We start from the raw sequence: 24,356 nt of genomic DNA on the forward strand, positions 1-24,356 counted from the left end.
CTGCCCGTTATGTGCTGGCGTTTCAGGCAGCAATGAAGGTCCTCCGTCTCTGGTGGTGTTCATCGAGACCGTAGCTTCCTATCGGTCCTCACTACTGTCAGTCATGCAAGTCCCGGGTGGAGACTCAGGAATACCGTCACACTCAGATGTAGAAGGATTCTTCATTGCTGTTTCAGTAACAGTTTTGTTTGACTGGTCAGGGTTGTTATCCCCGAGCTGAACCCCCGAACCAGGAGGACCAGTGAACCACTCTTAGTCTGGCCTCTACCCTTTGACCTGTTTGGCATGGGCGACCCTACCAAGAGCCAAAGCATAAAGCCCTGACTCCAGCCAACGTAACTCTCTGGGTCATTGAGGCACGCAAGCTACCAAACCCTACAATGAGGTTGTGGTCTTCTTGGAGGCTGGTGTACATGCTTTCAGGACGTCCCAGTACGTGATTCCTGCAATGCAGCCTGCAGTATCCAGAAAGCATTCTGGTAAACCTTTTCCGTACACTTTCTAGCCCAATAACAGCTTTTCCACCGCAGGGTGACCAAAACTGCATCCAATACTCCAAATGCATCATGGTAGCATAGCAGTTGGCAAGATCGCTTTACGGCACCATTGATTACCAATCGCCATTTAATTTCTGCCGCTGTCTCTACCTTCTCCCCTTCATCTCGTGGTTTCTAGGAGCCCTGGCGTCCTCGCACATTCCAAAGATGTACGCGCTAGGGTTAGCGAGTTGTGGTCATCCTATGTTGGCGCCCAAAGCATGGCGACAATTGCGGGCTGCCCCACTACAATCCTTGAACGACCCAGTGTCTGGACCATTTAAGCGCCGGCCCAGATAGACTGAAAAGGCAGGGTGTTGAGACCGGAGGCGGTAGTCGGGCCGATTCTGCTGCACCCCCCAGCGGCGCTGAGGCTGTGAGACTGCCCTGGGCTTCGTGTCTGTGAGCTTCACAACCTTGCGCTGAGCTCAGGCTGAGGTGGTGGACCTACTCTCGCCGCTTTGGGCTCCGGGTTTACGGGCTCGATTCCGTTCGGAATGTTGTTGCTTGCTTTTACTGTCTGCACGATGTGTGTGTGAGTGTGTGAGAGTGTGAGTGTGTGTGTGTGAGAGTGTGTGTGTGAGTGTGTGTGTGAGTGTGAGTGTGTGTGTGTGAGAGAGACAGTGTGTGTCAGTGTGAGTGTGTATGTGTGAGAGAGACAGTGTGTATCAGTGTGAGGGTGTGTGTGTTGGTGTGTGTGTATAAGTGTGTGTGTGTGTCTGTGTGTGTGTATGTGTGTGTGAGTGGGTGTGTGTGAGTGTGTGTGTGTTAGTGTGTATAAGTGTGTATGTGTGTGAGTGTGTGTGTTAGTGTGTGTGTGTTAGTGAGTGAGTGTGTGTATAAGTGTGTGTGTGTGAGTGCGTGAGTGTGAGTGTGTGTGTGAGAGAGTGTGTGTGTGTGTGTGTGTGTGTGTGAGTGAGCGTGCGTGCGTGCGTGCATGATTTCTCTCTCTCTGCGCATTGGGTGTTGGTCTTTTATTCAAGTTGGGTTCTTTTGGGTTTCTTGTTTCATGCCTTTCTGTAAGCAGGCAAATCTCAGGGCTGTGTAATTTACGCAATACTTTGATAATAAATGTACTTTGAACTTTGGTCTGTGTGTTGGTCGTTAATGCAAACATCGTCTTTTAGCTGCATGCTCTGATGTACGTGTGACTAATAAAGCTAATCAGTTTATGCTAGAGCACAGTACTTATCGAGGTGTATAGAACCATGAGCAGCTTGTACACTGTGTGTCTATGCACAGACTTTTTCCCAGGGGTTGGGGAATCAAGAGAGCCTGTGTTTAAGGTGAAAGAGGGGCTACTTTTTATCTATCTATCTGTCTATCTGTTTAGTGTTTGATTGAGATACAGTGTGGAGTGGGCCCGTCAGGCCAATCAAACCACATCGCCCAGCAATCCCCCGATTTAACCCTGCCCTAATCACGGAACAACTTCCAATGATCAATTACAACTAACCAGTACTGGTACGTCTTTGGACTGTGGGAGGAAACCAGAGCACCTGGAGGAAACCCACGTGATCCTGTACAGAACGTACAAACTCCTTACAGGCCCCGCTGGGAACTGAACCCAGGTCGCCGGTACTAAAAGGCCTTGTGGTAACTGCTGCGTCACCGTGTCACCCCGGTATATTTACACACACGGTGGCGAGTATATGTGATGAGGTGGTTGAAGCAGGTCATAAACAACATTTAAAAGGCAGGGACCGCTTCATTAAGCACCTCCGCACCATCCGCCATGAGCGGGCCTTCCCAGTGGCCAAATATTTTAATTCCAATTCCCATTTCCATTCTGACGTGTCGATCCATGTCCTCCTCTTGTGCCACGATGAGGCCACTTATATTCTGTCTGGGTAGTCTTCAACACGATGGCACGAACACCAATTTCTCCTTTTCATGAACAAACTCCTTCCCCCAAACCTTCCTTTACTGCCCACTATGACCTTTCATTTCTTCTCTCCTGCCTATAACCTCCTCCTTCCCTGTCTCCCGTCGCCCACTCTCTTCTCCTCTCAGATTCCTTCCTCCCCAGCCGTTGATCTTTCCCACCCACCTGGCTTCACCTATCACCTTCCAGCCAGCCTATTTCCCCCTCAGCCCGAAGAAGGGCCTCGGCCTGAATTGTCGACTGTTTATTCCTTTCCGTAGATGCTGCCTGACCTGCTGAGTTCTGTGTGTGTTGCTCGGGTAAATAGACGCGCTACAGTCCCGGTACAGATCGTTCCATCGGTTCTGTGCATTGAGCTGTACAAGGGAAGCACAGTAGCGGAAAGCAGAACAGAGTATTACAGAAACGGGAAGTGCGCGACAGGAAGATGATAAATTGTAAGGGCCACAATGAAGTAAATTGTGAGCTCAAGAGTCTACTTTATCAGACTTGGGTAATGTTTACTCGTCTTTTTTTTACGAAACTACAAAAGTTTATCCACTCGCAAAATACACACGATCAAGGATTTACACCAATGTTTACAATTTCACCCTCCACGAGGACCACAAGCATGTCGTAGGGTTTGGAGGCTCGCGTGCCTCGATGACCCGGAGAGCGATGTTGACTGGAGTCAGGGCTTTACGCTTTGGCTCTTGGTGGGGTCACCAATGTTAAACAGGTCAAAGGGTAGAGGACAGGCTAAGAGTGGTCTACTGGTCAACCAGGTTCGGGGGCTCAGCTCAGGGCTAACAACCCTGACTGGTCAAACAAAACTGTTATGGAAACATCAATGAAGAATCCTCCTACATCTGAGTGCGGTGGTATCCCGCGTATCCATCTGGGACTTGCATGGCTGACAGTAGTGAAAACCGAGAGGAAACTACTGACACGATGAAGGAAGCTCTGACCACCACCAGAGATGGAGGACCTTCATTGCTGCCTGAAACACCAGCGGCGTATGTAAGTAAGTTACATTTTCAAATTAAAACACCATCAACTACAAACACTGAGTTCTCGGGGGCAGGGGTCCACCATTCTCAGAACTCTCGGACTGTCCCCATAGTGACCGCATGCTCCCTCTGTAAGGTCACGGGTATGAACGTAACTCTGGAAGTGGGGCAGGCAGCCAGCTCGACCGTCCGCCGCCCGGACCTGTGAAAGGCCACCTTGGCCAGGCCCAGGAGCAAGCCCACCAGCAGATCCCCCGAGCAACCCGCCCACCCCTCCTCTACACTGGGTGACCATATATCACGGACATGGGGCTGAAGTGCAAACAAAACTCAAGGAGCATTTCCTTTAGATACTCAATTGTTTAATAGTCTCATAAATAACAAAGTAGTGAGTTGGTGTTTCTGGGTTCAATGTCCATTCAGAAATCAGATGACAGAGGGGAAGAAGCTGTTCCTGAATCATTGAGTGTGTGGCTTCAGGCTTCTGTACCTCCTTCCTGATGGTTACTATGAGAACAGGGCATGATCTGCGTGATAGGGGGGCCTCAATGACGGACGCCGCCTTTTTCAGGCATCGCTCCTCGAAGATGAGCTGGATGCTGGGGAGGCCAGTGCCTGTGCTGGAGCTGACTGAGTTTACAACTCTGCAGCTTATTTTGATCCTGTGCAGTAACTCTCCCCGACCCTCAGAGGGTGATGCAGCCAGTTAGAATGCTCTCCACGGTACATCTGTAGAAACTTGAGAGTGTCTTTGGTGACAGACCAAATCTCCTCAAACTCCTAATGAAACATACCCGCTGTTTTGCCTCCTTTGTAGCTGCATTGATATGTCGGGAGCAGGTTAGATCCTCAGAGATCTTAACCCCCAGGAACTTGAAATTGCTCACTCCCTCCGCTTCTGATCCCTCTACGAGGACTGGTGTGCGTTCCCCTTGCCTAACCCTTTCTGAAGTCTCTACTGCTTTACCGAGGCAGTGAGGTGTGAAGGAGGTGAGTCCATGGACGGGAGGCTGGTTTCCATGATGTGCTGAGCTGTGTCCACAACTCTCTGCGGTTTCTTGCGGTCGGGAGCAGAGCGGTTGCTGTACCAAGTCGTGATGTTTTCTATGGTGTGTTGATAACAATCAGTGAGGGTCAATGTAGACATTGCCAAGTTTCTTCAGCTTCCTGAGGAAGTAGAGCAGCTGGTGGTATCTACAAGGTCCGACCAGGGAAGGCTGTTGGGATTGTTCACTCCTGAAAGGTCAAAGTTGCCCAAAGTTCTCCACTCTCTCAATGTCGGCACTGTCGATCTAAGCAGGAGTCTGCGCACTGCCCTGCTTCCGAAAGGTAATGACCTGGTTTTTTATGTTTGCACCTTGAGGTTGTTGTCATGACTCGTTAAACACGGGAGATTCCGCTGGCACTGGAAACCTGAGGCGACACACACGAAATGCTGGAGGAACTCAGCAGGTCACGCTACATCTATGCAGAAGAATAACAGAAACTCGACAAGGAATGTAAACCATTTATTCCCCTCCGTAGAGTAAAACGCCTTCAGTATTTTCACATCTATCATCTTGACACCACGTCACTCGGCTCTCTGTCTCTCTCCTGTACTCTAACTAATCATTGTTTGAGATATGGCCCACTGTTGTTCTTGAGTGCCATCGAGTTGTCCATAGGGTTTCAGTGCCAAGATACGGAAGTAGATTTTTAAAAAATTTATTCATTTACGGGATGTGGGCGCCCCAGCTAAGCTAAGGTGGTGTGAGATGCCTTCTTGAGCCACTGTACACCCACAGGGAGGGAATTGATTCCCAGCAGGATGGTGAGTGACTTGGAAGGAGATTTCCAAATAGTGGCATTCCCAGGTATCTGCTGTTCTTGTCTTTCTAGATGGTGGTGGTTGTGGGTCTGGAAGGTGCTGCCTTAGGAACTTCGGTGTGTTGTTGCAGTGCATCTTGTAGATAATACACACTGCTGCAACTGTTCGTCGATGGTGGAGGGATTGGATGCTTGTGGAAAGGGTACCAATCATGGGCTGCCTTGTACTGGATGGTGTCGAGCTTCTTGAGTGTTGATGGAGCTGCACTCCTTCAGGCAAGTGGCAAGTATTCCATTAGACTCCTGACCTGAGCCTCGTAGACTGCCAGGCCTTCCTTCCCTGCAGATACTGCTGCTGCCCTTGGGATCCAGCTGGATTTGAACTCAGGACCATTCGCCTCGAAGTCCAGTGCTGATACCACTACACCACCGGCTGGCCCTCTACGGTGGCATTATTGGCTAATGCAGGAGATGCAGTTAGAGCAGAATTTGGCCACTCAATCATGATTGTGTAGAGAGTGGAGCAGAGGTGTTGAGGACAAGCATAAAACCATTAGACATAGCAGCACTTGACTCATCGAGTCTGCTCCACTTGTAGCAGCCATTTATTTAATTTTCTATTTGCATTTTATTGTATTATTTTGCTGTGCGTTTATTATGTGTGGTTAGTCATGTGGGTTGGGGTGTGGCAGAAGCAAAGAATTTAGTTACGTATTCATGCTTTGTCTTTAGGGTCAACCTCGAGCTAGAAAGAGAGCCAGGTGGTATCTTATTTGTTGACTGCTTAACTTCACTTAAGCATGCTTAAGTTCACTTGATCTGTTGCCACATGCAAATCATCGGGTATATTTAAAGCAGAAGATGACAGATTCTTGATTAGTCTGGGCATGAAGGGACATGGAGAGAAGGCAGGAGTTTGGGGCTGAGAGGGAAATGGATGACAAAATGGCAGAGCAGACTCGATGGGCCAAATGGCCTAATTCTGCTCCTATATCTTCTGGTCTTAATTACCTTGAAGAAAGCTTAAGTACATTCATTATGCTAAGTATATATTTTTTATATCACTAGCTTTAGTTTCAGTTAGTTTCTATTGCTTCAAGATTGTTAGCTTTGCTGGTTCCTTCATAAATGTTCAAATGTATTCTTCGACTTTGGAACCTTGTTATAGGATTGCAAAGTGCATCATACAGATCAGACCCCCCGCCCACAGTCTGTAAGTGATGTTAGATTGTTTGCGTAGTCACTACACCGCCATTCGATCGTGGATGATTTATTTTCTCTTTCAACCCCATATTGCTGCCTTCTTCCTGTAACTGTTGATACTCTTAACATTCGGTAGGTTTCAGTGAGATCCTGCAACCCCCCAACTTCCCAATTCCTCTAAACTCGTGAGTACAGGCCCAGAGCCATCAAACACTCCTCATATGTCAACCCTTTCATTCCAAGGACAATTCTCGTAAACTTCCTCTTGACTTTCTCCAATGCCAGTACGTCCTTCCTTAGATATGGGGCTTGAAACTGCTCACAATACACCAAGGGTGGTCTAACCAATACCTTACAAAGCCTCAGCATTACATTCTTGCCTTCTTGCTTTTATATTAAGATCACAAGATATAGGAGCAGAATTAGGCCATTCAGCCCATCGAGTCTACTCCACCACTTCATCATGGCTGATCCATTTCCCTCTCAGCCCCAATCTCCTGCCTTCTCCCCGTATCCCTTCATGCCCTGACTAATCAATAATTTATCAACTTCTGCCTTAAATATACGTTTGTACGTAATGACGGCCTCCACAGCCACTGTGGCAAAGAATTCCACAGATTTACCACTCTGTGGTAAAAGAAATTCCTCCTTATGTCTGTTTTAAATGTACATCCATGTATTCTGAGGCTGTGTCCTCTGGTCTCAGACTCCCCTACCATGGGAAACATCCTCTCCACATCCACTCTATCGACACCTTTCAATGTTTGATAGGTTTCAGTGAGATACCGTACCCTTCATTCTTCTGAATTCTAGTGAGTACAGGTCCACTGCGGGGGTCCGCTTACAGAGTGGAGCCTCGGGAAAGAGTCTCTCTCCTTGACTGAACACAGGGATGTGATACAACCACCCTCCTCCTCCTCCTTCCTCCCCTTCATTCCTCTCCCCCTTTCCCCTTCAACTCTCCCTCGCCCCCTTTCCATTCTCTCTCCATCCACACTTTCTCCCTCTCCCTTCCTTCCCCCCTTTTATTCTCCCACTCCCTCAGCCCTCTCCCTTCATCTCACGCTCTCTCATTCTCTCTCCTTTTCTCCTTCCCTCCTCCATCCCTCTCCTTCTCCCTCCATCCCCCTTCCTGCTCTCTCTCTCTCTTTCTCTCACTTCTCCCTGCCTTCTTCTCTCCCCATCTCTCCCTCCCTCCCTCCCCCGTGCTCTCCATCTCCCCTATTCCAGTTGATCGGCTGGTCGGGTGGGTCTCACCACAGCAACCCCACGCCCAACATCCTCAAGACCGAGTGACTGATTGTGGAGTTCAGGAGGGGGAAGTCGAGGGAACACACACCAGTTCTCAGTCCTCGTGAAACCATGGGGGCAGCTGGTGCATATCACAAGTCCTGGTGACCACTGACCAGCAGACAATCCCTGATAATGGCTGGGGTCACCCATCTTGTAAAGTCACTGCCCAGAAGAAAACAATGGCAAGCCCCTCCTGTAGAAAAATTTGCCAAGAACAATCACGGTCATAGAAAGACCTTGATCACCCATATCATATGATACGGCACATAATGATGATGATGAATATTTTATTGCTTTATTATAACTAGTAGTAATTTGCTCTGCCTACTCTGCAACTTGAGCAAGTGACAATAAACTTGACAAACAAGAGAAAATCTGCAGGTGCTGGAATTCCAAGCAACACACACAAAATGCCGGAGGAACCCAGCAGGCCAGGCAGCATCTATGGAAAAGAGTATGGTGGGAGGAGAGAGAAGCAGCGCGCCGCGCGTGCGCAGCCCTTCAGTGAAAATGATATCGTTTCCGTTAAATAGGGGCCGTGAACAATTCTGATTTGATGGCGATGGACGAGAAGGCACAGAGGAACATCTGGAAAAATTTCTGAAACACTCGTTTGCTGCTCTCGTTACTACGTGGTTCGGAATCTTTCAGCGGGAAGGCCTCAAGTTCCCTGGCCTTGCCTGCTTTTTGGCGACCGAGATGGAGGTCGAATCATTTGGTAAAGATGGTGCTCAGTTCTCGGTGTTGGAGGGCTGATCAGAGCTCAAAGTTTTCGGATGACTCAGAGTCGGACCATGGTCGGGTGTGGCAGGGTGTGGCAAGTCTTCCTTCTCCTGTCCGCGTGAGATGTGGGACATTTGAGAGACTTTGAACTTTTACTGTGCTCACGGACTTCTTCATCAAGTTATGGTATTGTTGCACTGTTGTAACTATATGTATAATTATGTGGTTTTGTTAGTTTTTTCAGTCTTGGTCTGTCCTGTGTTTTGTGATATCACACCAGAGGAAATATTGTATCATTTCTTAATGCATGCATTACTAAATGACAAAAAAAGAGGACTGCGTGTCTTCATAGTCATAAATAAACCATAAATCATAAAGAGTACAGTCAACCTTTCGGGCCAAGGCCCTTCACCGGGACTGGAGAAAAAAAAGATGAGGTGTCAGAGTAAGAAGGTGGGGGGAGGGGAGGAAGACTCATACAGTGACGGGTGAAACTGGGCGGGTGGGGTGGGGGTGGGGGGAGTGAAGTAAAGAGCTAGGAAGCTGATTGGTGAAAGAGATACAGGGCTGGAGAAGGGAGGATTCTGATAGGAGAGGACAGAAGGCCATGGAAGAAAGAAAAAGGGGGAGGATCAGCAGAGGGAGGCGATGGGCAGGCAAGGAAATAAGGTGAGAGACGGAAAAGGGGATGGGAAACAGAGAAGGAGTGGGGGGCATTACCAGAAGTTTGAGAAATTGATGTTTATGCCATCAGGTTGGAGGCTACCCAGATGGAATACAAGGTGTTCTTCCTCCAACCAGAGTGTGGCCTCATCCTGACAGTGGAGGAGGCCGTGGTTGGACATATCGGAATGGGAATAGGAAGTAGAATTAAAGAGGGTGGCCACTGGGAGATCCTACTTTTTCTGGTGGATGAAGCATGAGTGCTCAGCGAAGTGGTCTCCCAATCTATGTCAGGCCACACTGGGAGCATCGAACGCAGTAAAAGACCCCAACAGACTCACAGGTGAAGGGTCGCCTCATCTGGAAGGACTGTTTGGGAGCCTGAGGGAGGAGGTGCAGGGGCAGGTGTAGCCTTGTTCAACTTGCAAGGGTAAGTGTCAGGAGGGAGATCAGTGGGGAGGGACGAATGGACAGGGGAGTCAGATAGGGAGGGATCCCTGCAGAAAGCAGAAAGTTGGGTGGAGGGGGAGGGAAAGATGTGCTTGGTGGTGAGATACCACTGGAGGTGGTGGAAGTTTCAGAGAATTACGTGCTGGATGCGGAGGCTGGTGGGGTGATAGGTGAGGACAAGAGGAACCCTATCCCTGGTAGGGTGGTGGGAGGATGGCGTGAGAGCTGATGTGTGTGAAATGGAAGAGATGTGGTTGAGGGCAGCATTGATGGTGGAGGAAGAGAAACCCCTTTTTTTGAAGAAGGAGGACATCTCCCTTGTTCTGGAATGAAAAGCCTCATCCTGAGAGCAGATGTGGCAGAGATGGAGGAATTCTGAGAAGGGGATGGCGTTTTTACAAGTAACAGGGTGGGAGGAGGTATAGTCCAGGTAGCTGTGAGAGTCCGTGGGTTTGTAATATATATCAGTAGATAAGCTGTCTCCAGAGAGATCAAGAAAGGGGAGGGAGGTGACGGAAATGGACCAGGTACATTTTTGAGGGCAGGGTGGAGGTTGGAGGCAAAGTTGATGAAGTTGATGAGCTCTGCAAGGGTGCAGGAAGCAGCACCAATGCAGTCGATGCAGTGTAGGAAAAGTGGGGAATGGATTCCAGTGTAGGCTTGGAACACAGACTGTTCTACGTAGCCGACGAAAAGGCAGGCGTAGCTGGGACCCATGCGACTGTCCCTGGCTACACAACACACACAATTTCCAGCATTTGCAGATTTTCTCTTGTTTGTGACTGACCCATGGACTATACCTTTTGTTTGTAGGAAGTGGGAGGAGCCCATATTAAACCTGATTCTGTTTGTGACTCTGAGCTTTAAATGCCTGGCCATTAACGTATCAGATGACCTGCCTCAGGTCGAGCACGCAGGTGCAATTACCGGAGAGCTGAGCCAGCGGCTTTACTCTCCCAGGGGGTTCCGGAGTTTTGGTTTGTCACGGAACAGTCTAACGAACTTCAGTAGATGTACTGTTGGAGATGCCATGGCTGGTTACAACATGGTCTGGTATGGGGATTCAAATGTAAGAAGCTTCAGAGAGTGGCCGACTCAGCCAACTACACCCTAGGCACGTCCTTCCCCACCATCCGTCGTATCTACAGGAGCCACTGCCGCAAGACGGCAACGTTTATCATCAGAGACCCTCACCATCCAGCCATGCCATCTTCTCATAGCTCCCATTGGGCAGGGGCTACAACACAAGTCTGAAGTCCCACACCACCAAGTTCAGGAAGTTAGAAAGTTTGCCGATAACAAGAAAGTTGGTGATAGTGTAGAAGGTTATTGCAGGTTACAGCTGGATGTTGGCAGGATGCAGAGCCGGGCTGAGGCGGGGCAGATGGAGTTCAACTTGGAAATGTGTGAAGTGATTCACTTTGGAAGGTCGAACTTGAAGGCAGAGCACAAAGTTAATGGTAGGTTTCTTTAGCAGTGTGGAGGAACAGAGGGACCTTGGGGCCCGCATCCATAGCTGCCACGCGTTAACATGGTGGATAAGAAGGCGTATGGTGTGGTGGCCTTCATTGGCCAGGGGATTGAGCTCACGAGCCACAATATAACTCTAAAATGTTAGACCACATTCGGAATATTGTGTTCAATCATGTTGGACCTCCATAGGAGAAAGGAGATCAACCAGGATGCTGCCTGGATTAGAGAACATGTCTTATAGGATAAGAGAGCATCTTACGTGGAAAGGTTGAGCAAGCTCTTTGGAGTGAAGGAGGAGGAGAGGGGAATGAAAGAGATGTACAAGATGGTAAGAGGCATACAGTAGATCACGTGGATGGCCAGTACCTTTTCCCAGGCCAGCCATCTCTCATACGAGAGGGCATACTTTTGAGGCAATTGGAGGAAAATATGGGGGAGGGATGTCAGAGATAGGTTTTTGGTACAGAGGTTAGTAAGTAACTGGAATACACTGCCAGGGGTGGGTGGTACTGGAGGCAGATACATTAGGGACTGGGAGATACGTCTCCACCATAGGAGGTGAAGGGTGCTCCTTCCCTCCACTAGCCTGCAGGTCACCCTTCGGCAAGGTGTAGCATCTGCTTAGCCCCCCCAGATCAGGGTCACGTGAAGCCATGGTGGTCTTATGAGCAGCTGGTGCATATCACAAGTCCTGGTTATGCGACCACTGACGCCAGGCAGACAATCTCTGAAGAGTATTGATCGTGGCTGGCATCACCCATCTTGTAAAGACACTGCCCGCAGGAAGGTAATGGCAAACCACTTCTGCAGAGAAACTTTGCCGAGAACAACCATGCTGAAGGAAACCATGGTCGCCTACGTCATACGACACCGCATGTAATGAATGAATGAACATTAGGGGCATTTAAGTGACCCGTAGACAGGCACGTGGCGAAAGAAACCAAGAGACTTATGTGGAAGGGAGGGGTTAGGTTACAACATTGTGGGTTGAAGGGCCTGTACTGTGCTGTACTGTTCTGTTTCCTGTTAATAATGACTTCCCTTCGACCATTCGGTCCTTGAACCGACTGGCATAATCATAATCACCACCAGTTTACCAACAGTATGGTCACTCCCCACTAAAGTAGGGTCACATCTATTCTGACTCTGTTCTTTCTTGTATAAAACCTGGAACATTGAATGGGATAGCACAGGAGCAGGCCCTTCAGCCCACAATGTTGTGCCGAAACAATTAAATTAGTCATTAAACACCCAACTAAACTAATCTCTTCTGCCGACACAATGTCCATTTCCTTCACATTCTTGTACCTACCTAAATGTCACTTTAATGTTCGGAGTGTATCTGCCTCTTCCAGGCATCCTCCACTGTCTGTGTAAAAACAACTTGCCCCTCACATCTCCTTGGAAATTACCCACTTTCGCCTTTGGTATTAGGCATTTTGACCCTAGGAGAAACAATAGTTGTCTGTCCACTCTATCTGTGCCTCTCCTAATCTAGTAAACCTCTATCAGATCTCCCCTCAGCCTCCGGTGCTCCAGAGAAACAACCCAGGTCTGGCCAAACTCTCATTCTAGCTCACGCTTTCTAATCCAGGCAGCATCCTGGTGACCCCCTTCCGCACCCTCTCCAAAGCTTTGCCACCCTTCCTCTCATGAATGGGGTGACCAGAACTGTGGGCAATACTCTAGATGCGGCAACTACCCTCTAGCTGAGGGTAGCTTCGTATCAGGTCTGCTTTGTCCTGTGCGTGCTGCTTATCTGATGCCACGAGGCTGCCACAGGTAAGATCCTTACTGCTCTTGTGTAACAGTACTTGAGTAGATGAGAATGAACTTGATGATGACTTGACTTTGACGCACTGAATACAGAGCTCTGGGTCGCAGTCTCTGCGTTCTCTTGTGTGAGGTACAGGTGGGCATGAATTTGACGGGCTGAAGGGCCTGTTGTGCTAACTCTATTCACACACCTACTCGCGCACACTCATTAACACAGACCCACAACCGGCTCTCTGGATCCAGGAGCAGAGCCTCAGGAAAGAGATCTCTCCCTGCCTGAGTACGGGGATATGATACAACCACCCCCTTACCCCTCCCACTCTACCTCCTCACTCATTCTTCTCCCCCTCCCCTCGCCTTCAACCCTCACTCCCACCTTTTCCCCTCCTCCTTCATCCACACTTTCGCCCCCTCTCTCATCTCTCTCCCTTTCTCCCTTTTGACCATAAGACATAGGAGCAGAATTAGGCCATCTGGCCCATCGAGTCTGCTCCACCATTCAATCACGGCTGATCCTTTTTCTCTCCTCCTCAACCCCAGTTCCCGGCCTTCTCCCCGTAACCTTTGATGCCATGTCCAGTCAAGAACCTATCAATCTCTGCCTTAAATACACCCAACAACCTGGCCTCCACAGCTTCACTTGGCAACACATTCCACAAATTCACCACCCTTTGGCTAAAGAAATTTCTCTGCATCTCTGTTTTGAAAGGACGCCCCTCTATCCTGAGGCTGTGCCCCCTTGTCCTAGACTCTCCCACCATGGGAAACATCCTTCAACATCTACTCTGTCTGGGCCTTTCAACATTTGAAAGGTCTCAATTAGATCCCCCCTCATCCTTCTAAATTCCAGCAAGTACAGACCCAGAGCCATCAAACGTTCCTTGTATGATAACCCTTTCATTCCTGGAATCATCCTTGTGAACCTCCTCTGGACCCTCTCCAATGCCAGCACATCTTTTCTAAGATAAGGCCCAAAACTTTTCACAATATGCTAAGCGAGGCCTCACCAGTGACTTATAAAGCCTCAGCGTCACATTCTTGCTCTTGTATTCTAGACCTCTTGAAATGAATGCTAACATGGCATTTGCCTTCCTCACCACCGACTCAGCCTGCAAGTTAACCTTCAGGGTGTTCTGCACAAGGATTCCCAAGTCTCCTTGCATCTCAGAATTTTTGGATTTTCTCCCCGTTTAGAAAATAGTCTGCACATTTTTTTCTACTTCCAAAGTGCATGACCATGCATTTCCCAATATTGTATTTCATTTGCCACTTTCTTGCCCATTCTCCTAATCTGTCTAAGTCCTTCTGCATCCTACCTGTTTCCTCAAAACTACCTGCCCCTCCACCAATCATTGTATCATTTGCAAACTTGGCAACAAAGCCATCTATTTCGTCATCTAAATCATTGATATACAGCATAAAAAGAAGTGGTCCCAACACCGACCCCTGCGGAACACCACTAGTCACGGGCAGCCAACCAGACAAGGATCCTTTTATTCCCACTCATTGCTTCCTACCAATCAGCCAATGCTCTAATCACCTTAGTAATTTTCCTGTAATACCATGGGCTCTTAACTTGGTAAGCAGCCTCATGTGTGGCACCTGGTCAAAGGCCTTCTGAAAATCCAAATATACAACATCCACTGTATCCCCTTATCTATCCTACTTGTAGCATCTTAAAAAAATTCCAACAGGTACGTCAGGCAGGATTTTCCCTTAAGGAAACCATGCTGACTTTGTCCAATTTTGACCTGTGTCACCAAGTACTCCATCACCTCGTCCTTAACAATTGACTCCATCATTTTCCCAAACACTGAGATCAGGTTATCTGGTCTATAATTTCCTTTCTGCTGTCTTCCTCCTTTCTTAAAGAGTGGAGTGACATTTGCAATTTTCCAGGCCTCTGGCACCATGCCAGAGTCCAATGATTTTTGAAAGATCATTTCTAATGCCACCACAATCTCTAACACTACCTCTTTCAGAACCCTAGGGTGCAGTTCATCTGGTCCGAGTGACTTGTGTACCTTTAGGTCTTTCAGCTTTTTGAGCACCTTCTCTCTTGTAATGGTAACTGCACCCACTTCTCTTCCTTCACACACTACAACATCAGGCGTACTGCTAGTGTCTTCCACAGTGAAGGCTAAAGCAAAATATTCATTTAGTTCATCTGCCATCTCCTTGTCCCCCGTTATTATTTCTCCAGCCTCATTTTCTAGCAGTCCTATGTCCACGTTCATCTCTCTTTTATTTTTTACATACTTGAAAAAGGTTTTAATATCCACTTTGATATTATTTGCTAGCTCACTTTCATATTTCATCTTTTCCATTCTAATGATTCTTTTAGTTGCTCTCTGTAGGTTTTTACAAACTTTCCAATCCTCTATCTTCCCACTAATTTTTGCTTTATTGTATGCCCTTTCTTTTGCTTTTACAATAGCTTTGACTTCCCTTGTCAGCCACGGTTGCACTATTTTGCCATTTGAGTATTACTTCACTTTTGGAATACACATGTCCTGCACCTTCCTCATTTTCCCCAAAAACGCACGCCATCGCTGTTCTGCTGACGTCCCTGCCAGCAGCTCCTTTTTACTTCGGACAACTCCTCTCTCATACCACTGTAATTTCCCTTACTCCACTGAAATGCTCTTGCTGTGTCAGACTTTACTTTCTCCCTATCAAATTTCAAGTTGAACGCAATCATATTGTGATCACTGGCTCCTAAGGGTTCTTTTACCTTAAGTTCCCTTATCATCTCCGGTTCATTACATAACACCCAATCTAGTATAGCTGATCCCCTAGTTAGCTCAATAACAAATTGCTCTAAAAAGCCATCCCTTAGGCATTCAACAAACTCATTCTCTTGAGATCCATTACCAACCTAATTTTCCCAATCAACCTGAATGTTAAAATCTCCCATGACTGTCACAACATTGCCGTTTTGACTCGCCTTTTCTATTTCCTGTTGTATCTGTGGTCCACCTCCCAGCTACTGTTGGGGGGCCTGTATATAACTGCCATCAGCGTCCTTTTACCCTTACAGTTTCTTAACTCAACCACAAGGATTCAACAACTTCTGATCCTACGTCACATCTTTCTATTGATTTGATGCCATTCTTTACCAGTAGAGCCACACCACCCCCCTGCCTATCTTCCTATCCCTCTGATACAATGTCCCCTCCTCCACCCTCAACCCTCTCCCTTCCCCTCACACTCCCCAATTCCCACTCCTTTCCTCCATCCCACTCTCTCCCTTGATTGCCTCTTACTGCTCTCTCCTCTCCTCTCTCCTCCTTCTTTATTTCTCTCTCATGCCTTCCATCTCCCCTTTCTCTTCCCCATTCTACTTCACTCTCCCCTCTCTCCAACATTCTTCTCTCTGCTGTCCTCCCTCCTCTCCACCCCATTCCTTTCTGCCCTTCCCCTTCCCTTCTCTTCACTGCCCCTCAACCCTCCTATTCCCTCCTTACTTCCTTTCCCATTCCCCCCTTCCCTTACACCTCTCCTTCTCCTCCCCCTTCCCCCTCACCTATTCCTCTCCCCCTCTCTCCTTCCCCTCCCCTTCCCGTTACTACTTCCCCTCTATGCCCCTTCCTTCTCTTCCCTCCCTCCTCTCGCCCTCCCTTCCCCTTTTCTTAACCCCTCTCTCCCCCTCCCTCCCCTTTACCCTCTGTTTCTCTCCTCCCCCTCCTTCCCTCTCCCCCTCCCTTCCCTCTGTCCTCTTCTCCCTCTCCCCTCCCTCTTTCCCCACCTTCTTTCCATCTCCTCTTTCATCCCCCCCCCTCTCTTCCACTTTCACTCTTTCCCCTTACTCCCCTCTCTTCTCTCTCCCCTTCCGGGACAACTGCTCCCCTCTCTGCCATCATAATCTTGACGGACCAGGAACATGGTCTTGTTGCTCTTAAATTTGTACTATTCGGTAACCCTCAGTGATTTTCACGTCTTTGCAGTGTTCTGCAGTTTCACATCATGTTAAGACAGTGACTATAAATGGGATTCTTCACCAGTCCCTTGAACTGCTCCCCCCTCCCCACCGACCCACCCCTCTCCCTCACTCACATCTCACCCCGAGAGACAGAAAGGTAAGAAAAGAAGACTCACAACAAGCAGCGGCAGACAGCAGGAAGAGGAAGGTGTTCATGGCTGGATACGGATTTAGTGTTCTCCAGGTGTTGGTTTCGCTGTAAGAAGTTTCCCCACCTCCACCTCCGGGAGGAATGAGGGAGGGGCAAGAACAACGTAGTCAGCAGGGCTGAGGTATCAGTCACAGGAGCAGGCTGTTTAGACAGCTCGAATTTCTGTTGCCGGCTCAGTCAAAGCCTGGTAAAGCTTTCCTGCGGCTTGGTTCCTGATCAGGGCTCCCGGCTGGTCCCAGGAGTCGGGGAGGCTGTGTGGCCCTTTGGGTCTGTCTCACTCATAACATGTTGGCTGATTTCTTCTGCAACCACACCCCAGCACCTTCCCTTCTCCCTGTAATCACCAAATTTCAAATTTATGACTTACGTCATTGACAATAAACAAAACAATCGGAATCAAGTTTGCTCAAGGTTCAAGGTAAACGTATTATCAAAGAACATCTACAGTACGCTCCGGTATGCAAAGCTGAGATTCATTCACAACCCGTGACAGTTACAACACAGATGAAAGAACAGTACAGTACAGAAACAGGCCTTTCGGCCCAGCTAATGAGCAAATCTAAAACACCAAAACACTAATCCCTCCTCCATATCCCTCCGTCTTCCTCACATCCATGTGCCTATCTAAACATCAAGCCTCTAAAGTATTTGTCTCCACCGCCGTACCAGGCGTCTACCTCTCTGAGTAAAACACTTACCCCTCACATCTCCTTTGAACCTATCCCCTCTCACCTTCAGTGAATGCCCTCTGGTATGAGACGCTTCTACCCTGGGCAACAGATACTCGCGTCTACTCTATCTCTGCCTCTCATGTTCTTGCAATCCTCTTTCAGACCTCCCCACAGCCTCAGCTGCTCCAGAGAAAATAACCCAAGTTTATCCAGCCTCTCATGATAACCCATGCCCTCTAAACCAGGCAGCATCCTGGTAAACCTCTTCTGCACCCTCTCCAAAGCCTCAACGTCCTTCCTGTAGTTGGGTGACCAGAACTGTATGCAATACCCCGGATGTGGCCTAACCAGAGTTTTATAAAGTTAGGACTCAATGCCTCGACTAAAAAACAATCATTCCATAAGCCTTCTTAACCATCCTATTGACCCGTGGAGCCACCTACAAGGAGCTCTGAACTTGGATCCCAAGATCTCTCTGCTCTGCAATACTGTTAAGGATCTTGCCCGTAACAGTGAACTGTCTCCTTGCATTTGCCCTACCATAGAATGACTTGGGATTCACCTTAATCCTACTTGCCAAGGGCTTTTCACACTCCTCATGAGCTCCAGTTGATCCTGACTTCTGAAGCTTTATATTCTTTTCCTTTTTCTTCTTGTCTAAATTCATCACCTCACTGGACATCCAAGGTTCTTTTACCTTTCCATCCTTGTCCTTCCTTCTGACAGGAACATACCTTTCCTGTACTCTGTGTAATTGATCTTTAAACACCCTCCACACATCTGATATGGACTTCCCAGAAAAAAAGGAGTTCCCGGTTAACTCTCCTTAGTTCCTGCCCAATGCCCTTGTAATTTGGCCCACTCCAGTTCAAGACTCTCCAGCAAGGACCATTCCTATCTTTATCTATAACTATCCTGAAAGTTAAGGAGTTGTGGTCACTGTTCTGTAACTGCTTATCCACTGAAATCTGTAGCAATTTGGAAAGGGACTTATTAAATCTCCCCAATCTCCCACTGAAGTGTAGCCGCTCTCGTGCTTTCTTCATGATTGCATCAAAACGTCTGGCCCAGGACAGATCCTCCAACATGTTAACACCCAGCAACTTGAAGCTTGAGCGGGAGCTCACCCTTGCCATCGCTGACCCCTCAATGAGAACAGGCATGTTCTCCCCACTGCACCTTCCAGAAGTCCGCAATCCGTCCCTTGGTCTTGCTGATACCGAGTGCAAGACTTGCTCCGACAGTATTTGACCAGTGGTCCTCCGCACCCCTGTACACCTCCCCATGGGAGGGGGCAGGTTCAAAGGAGATGTGCGGGGTGAGTTATTGCTTTTTACATAGAGAGTGGTGGGTGCCCACGATGGATGCCGGAGTGGTGGTGGAGGTAGAGATGATATCACCATTTTTTAAATTAAAGAAACAACGTGGAACAGACCCTTCTGCCATCAGATAGAAAGTACAAGAGTCTCAGGACTCACGCCACCAGGTTCAGGAACAGTTACTACCCCTCAATCATTGGGGGATAATTACACTCACTTTCCCATCTATTGAGATATTCCCACAACCAATGATCTCACATTAAGGACTCTTTATCTCATTATCTCATGTTGTTGTTATTTATTGCTATTTATTTATATTTGCATTTGCACAGTTTGTTGTCTTCCGCACTCTGGGTGATCTCCCATTGATCCCGTTATAGTTACTATCGGTTAGAAAAAGAATCTCAGGGTTGTATATAGTGGCATAAATGTACTTTGATAATAAAATTTACTTTGAAGTTTTGGCCCAATGAACTGCACCCCTCCACCCCAGCAACCCACCTATTTAACCCTAACGCCTAATCACAGGACAATTTACAGTGGCCAGTTAACCTATTAACCCGCGTGGCTTTGGTCTGTGGGAGGAAAGCAGAGCACCTGGAGGAAACCCACGTGCTTCACGGGGAAAACGTACACATTGCAGGCGATGCCGGAATTGAACCCCAAACTCCGGAACACCGCGAGCCGCAATAGCGTCGGGCAACCTGCTAAGCGATCATTGTTTTAGAAAGGCACATCATCAGGCAGGGAACAGAGTCATGGACAGTCATTGGGGTTAGCACAAATATGTGGGGCTGAAGGGCCTGCTCTTGTGCTACACTCTTCTCTGTTTTGTGTTAGCACCCTGGGTTGCACTCTCTGTAGCTTCCAGGATTACTCAGTAAAGAGAGGAGTGGGGTTAAGGTGTTTATTGATTACAGCTTAGCATCCCCTCAGTATTAACGAACACACTTCAAAACCAGGGCCTCTGTACCTCACTCTGCAAATGGATCCTCGATTTCCTCATTGGGAGACACTAGCAGGGATCACAGCAGAACAACACTGGCTGGAGTTCCTGCAAGCAATTCAGAAGGGGTAGGATAGATTCTTCAGTCTCTCACCACTGCACCTGGAGGTTCCCATCTGCTTCAAAAGGGTGACAAAAGTGCCCAGGAAGAGCATGGTGAGCAGCCTCTACAGCTATCACCCAGTGACACTCACCTCTATTGTGATGAAGTGTTTTGAGAGGTTGATCATGGCCAGAATCAACTCCAGGGATGAAGGGGTTAACCTATGAGGAGAGATTGAGTCACCTGGGACAATACTCTCTGGAATTCAGAAGAATGAGAGGGGATCTTATAGAAACATACAAAATTTTGAAAGGGATAGATAAGATATAAATAGGAAAGTTGTTTCCATTGGTAGGTGAGACTAGAACTAGGGGACATTTGCCTCAATGTTCAGGGGAGAAGATTTAGGACAGAAATGAGGAGAAATTGTTTTTCCCAGAGAGTGATGGATCTGTGGAATTCTCTGCCCAGGGAAGTAATTGAGGCTTCCTCACTAGATATATTTAAGAAACAGTTAGATAGGTTTTTACATAGTAAGGGAATTAAGGGTTATGGGGAAAAGGCAGGTAGATGGAGCTGAGTTTACGGACAGATCAGCCATGATCTTATTGAATGGTGGGGCAGGCTCGATGGGCCAGATGGCCTACTCCTGCTCCTATTTCTTATGTTCTGCCTAAGCAAGGACCTGGACCCACTGTGATTTACCTATCACCTCAATAAATCTACAGCGGATACAATCTCACTGGTTTTCCACTCGGTGCTAGACCATCTGGACAAGAACAGTACCTATGTCAGGCAGCTGTTTATTGATTACAGCTCATTGTTCTGCACCATCACCCTCATAGTACTAATCAACAAACTTCAAACCTGGTCCTCCCTCTGCAACCAGGTCCTGACTTCCTCACCAGGGGATCACAGTCTGTGCAGGTCTTCTCCTAATCGACAATCTATGCCAGCATACCTCAAGGAAGTGAGCTTAGTCTGCTGCTCTACTCCCTCTACTCTCATGACCACGTAGCTAAGTGCTACTCGAACCTTGTCAATAAATTTGCAGGTGACATCACTATTGTTGATAACGCCTCGGGTGGCGTTGAGGAAGTGTACAGGAGTAAGATAGATTGGCTGGTTGAGTGGTGTTGCAACAAAAACATTGTACTCAACGTCAGCTAGGTCAGAGAATTGATTGTGGACTTTAGCAAGGAGTGTTTGGGAGAACACACACCAGTACTGTTTGAGGGGCCAGCGATGGAAGAGGTGACAGCACTTCGGAGGATGTGTCCTGGGCCCAACATAATGATTCAATAATGAAGGAACATCGGTAGTTCCAACTTCATTAGGAGATTGACAAGATTTGGTACATCACCATAGACTTTGTAACTTTCTACAGATTAGATTCAACTTTATTGTCATTGTGCTGAGTGCAGATACAAAGCCAATGAAGTGCAGTTAGCATCTGATCAGAAATGCAAAGAATAGTGTTATTACAAAATAACTGCGAATAAAAAGTAAGTGCTACAGATGTACGGCAGAGAGCATCGTGACTGGTGTGGTGGTTCCAACGCACAGGATGGCAGGAAGCTTCAGAGGACTGCGGCCTCAGCCAGCTCCATCACAAGCCTCCCCAGCATCGAGGACATCTTCACGAGCCAGTATCCATCACTAAGAAGAAGGTGGCATCCGCCCCTAAGGACTCGCATCATTTTCCTGTTACAACCACTGGGGAGGAGGAAGGCCACGGCTAAGAAAACTCACCAGTTCCTCTACTTCCTTAGAAGGGCCGAAGAAATTTGGCACATCACCAGTTCTTTGTCCTTGCACCGTGGAAAGCATCCTGCCTAGACACAGCACGGCTTGGCACGGCAAGCGCTCTGCCCGTGGCCACAAGAGGCTGCAGATTTGTGTGGACGCAGCTCAGCCCATCTTGGAAACCAGCCTCCCCCCCTCCCACACACTCTGTCATTCGCTGCCTTAGTAAAGCAGAACCCCCTCCCACTCTGGGCATTCTCACTTCTCTCCCCCACCTCCCACCACCACTGGGGAGAAGGTAAAAAAGCCCGAAAGCAGGTCAAAGGCCAGCTTATACTCCACTGTTACACAAACTGCAAAATGGTTCCTGAGCACAATATGTCCGTGCGATTTATTTCTTTTTCTTTGCATGTGGGGGGGCGGTCTTGATGATTTTCCTTGAACGACTTCCATGGTTTTCTGAGTTTTGTGGCTATCTGGAGAAGATGAGTCTCAGAGTTGTATATTGATGAGGCCTCCGTCAGTCAGGGTCGACCATGGATGTTGCATTCTAGCAGTACCGGACAGTACGATACGGAGAGCAAGCTGTTGCCCATGCAGTAGGCTCCCCCTCTCCACGAAGCTGATGAACCCAAAGGAACGGCGGAGACCGATACGGTTTGGCAGCAGCAGCGTCACAGGAGTTGCCAGTCAGCGTTGAACTCTGTAGGACTGCCTTGGGGACCCCAGCTCCAGATTTTTCCCCACGGTTTACCTCCAAAGCCTTCCCCATGAGTGGGTGTAGCCGAAAGAGATCAGAGTTTCCCTTTACCTAGACGAGCTGCCAACCACCGCTGACGAGCCCCATCTGCCCAAAGCGATTGGTTTTAAGGCGCCACTCACCCGCCTTTGCCCCTTCTCCTGTCAGTAGAAACTGTTCCCCCAGGCTTACTAGCTAAGCCACATGTGACGGCCAGGAGCTGGACTTGGTGGTCAGAGGCTAGTTTTGACGCACACCATCGGGAGCATTTAATAGGCAGTGGGATCTCATACCCAATGCCATCTGCTGTAACAACCTTTATATGGCATACATACGTTGATAATAAATGTACCTTGAATCTTGAGCAATCTATGTCATTATGATCTTATAGCTTATTTTTTTACTGGCATCATACATTCTCTGTAGTTGTTAGACTTTATTCTGCATTGTTATTGTTTTACCTTGTTCTGCCTCAATGCACCGTGTAATGATCTGATCTGTACAAACAGTATGCAAGACAAGTTGTTCATTGTATCCTCGCATGTGTAACAATAATAAGTCATTTCTAATTAGACCATAAGATCATAAGATACAGGAGCAGAATTAGGCCATTTGGCCCATCGAGTCTGCTCCACTATTTCATCATGGCTGATCCGATTTTCCTCTCAGCCCCAATCTCCTGCCTTCTCCTCATATCCCTTCATGCCCTGACCAATCAAGAATCAATCAACCCCTGTCTTAAATATACCCAATGACATGGCCTGCCTAGCCACTTGTGGTAACAAACTCCACCAATTCACCAGCCTCTGGTTAAAAGAAATTCCTCCTCGTCTCCATTCTAAAAGGACGCTCCTCTATTCTGAGGCTGTGTCCTCTGGTCTTGGGCACCCCCACCATCAGAAACAGCCTCTCCACATCCACTCTAACAAAGCCTTTCAAGATTTGTTAGGTTTCAGTGAGATCCCCCCCTCACTCTTCTGAATCCTAGTGAGTACAGGCCCAGGGTCATCAAATGCTCCTCATATTACAAGCCTTTCAATTCTGGAATTATTTTCGTGAACTTCCTTTGAATTCTCTCCAATGTCAGCACATCCTTTAAGGGGCCCGAAACGGCTCTCAATATTCGAAGTGAAGCCTCACCAGTGCTTTATAAAGCCTCAGTGTTACATCCTTGCTTTTATATCCTAGTCCTCTCGAAATGAATGCTACTGTCACATTTGCAATTAAATGATTCAGGAACAGCTTCTTCCCCCCCGTCATCAGATTTCTGAATGGTCCATGAACCCACGATTGTTATTCATCTTTTACGCTCTATTTATTTATGCAATTGAATTTTGTAGCTTTAGTGTCTTGGCATAGTGGGAAGTGTCCTAACATGCTGCATTAGAGCCTGGTACGGAAACTGCCCTCTGGTGGTCAGGAAGGCTCTACAACAGGCAGTCAAAACTGCCCAATGCATTACCCCCATCCACGTACAGTATATAGAGAAAGGTGCTGAAAAAGGGTCAATAACATCATGACAGATCCCACCCACCCTGCTCATGGTCTGTTGTCCCACTCCCAACAGGGAGGAGACTATATAACATCCTCGCCAGGACCACCAGACTCAAAAACAGTTACTTTCCCCAAAAGCAGTAACGCTGGTCAACATCCCCACCCACCAACCCAGCCCTCCACACCCCCCCCCCAGCACTACTTTACCATTTCCTGTCAGTCACTCTATGTAGGAGGAAGAGTTAACAGGCTGAAGAAGGAATCCGATTGGAGAGGAGAGTGGAGCATGGGAGAAAATGTTGGAGGAGGGGAGGCGATGGGCGGGTTAGGAGAAGGGAAGGAGTAAGATAGGAGCCAGAATGGGGAATGGAAAAAGAGAGAAGGGGGAGAGGGGATGAAGGTGCAGCA

The 24,356-nt window shown here is 48.0% G+C and overlaps 1 protein-coding gene across 1 annotated transcript in view; it reads right to left on the bottom strand.

The window, feature by feature from the left end:
- The window catches only part of LOC140205358 (serine protease 27), a 35,815-nt gene extending 18,880 nt beyond the window's left edge, over positions 1–16,935 (bottom strand). Inside the window, exon 1 of the mRNA XM_072272953.1 lies at positions 16,896–16,935. Within this exon, the coding sequence (XP_072129054.1) occupies positions 16,896–16,935 (40 nt within the window). The remainder of the gene's footprint in view (positions 1–16,895) is intronic.
- Positions 16,936–24,356: the final 7,421 nt, after the last annotated feature.

Source organism: Mobula birostris, chromosome 11, assembly GCF_030028105.1.
Source record: "Mobula birostris isolate sMobBir1 chromosome 11, sMobBir1.hap1, whole genome shotgun sequence".
NCBI classification, from domain to species: Eukaryota; Metazoa; Chordata; class Chondrichthyes; order Myliobatiformes; family Myliobatidae; genus Mobula; species Mobula birostris.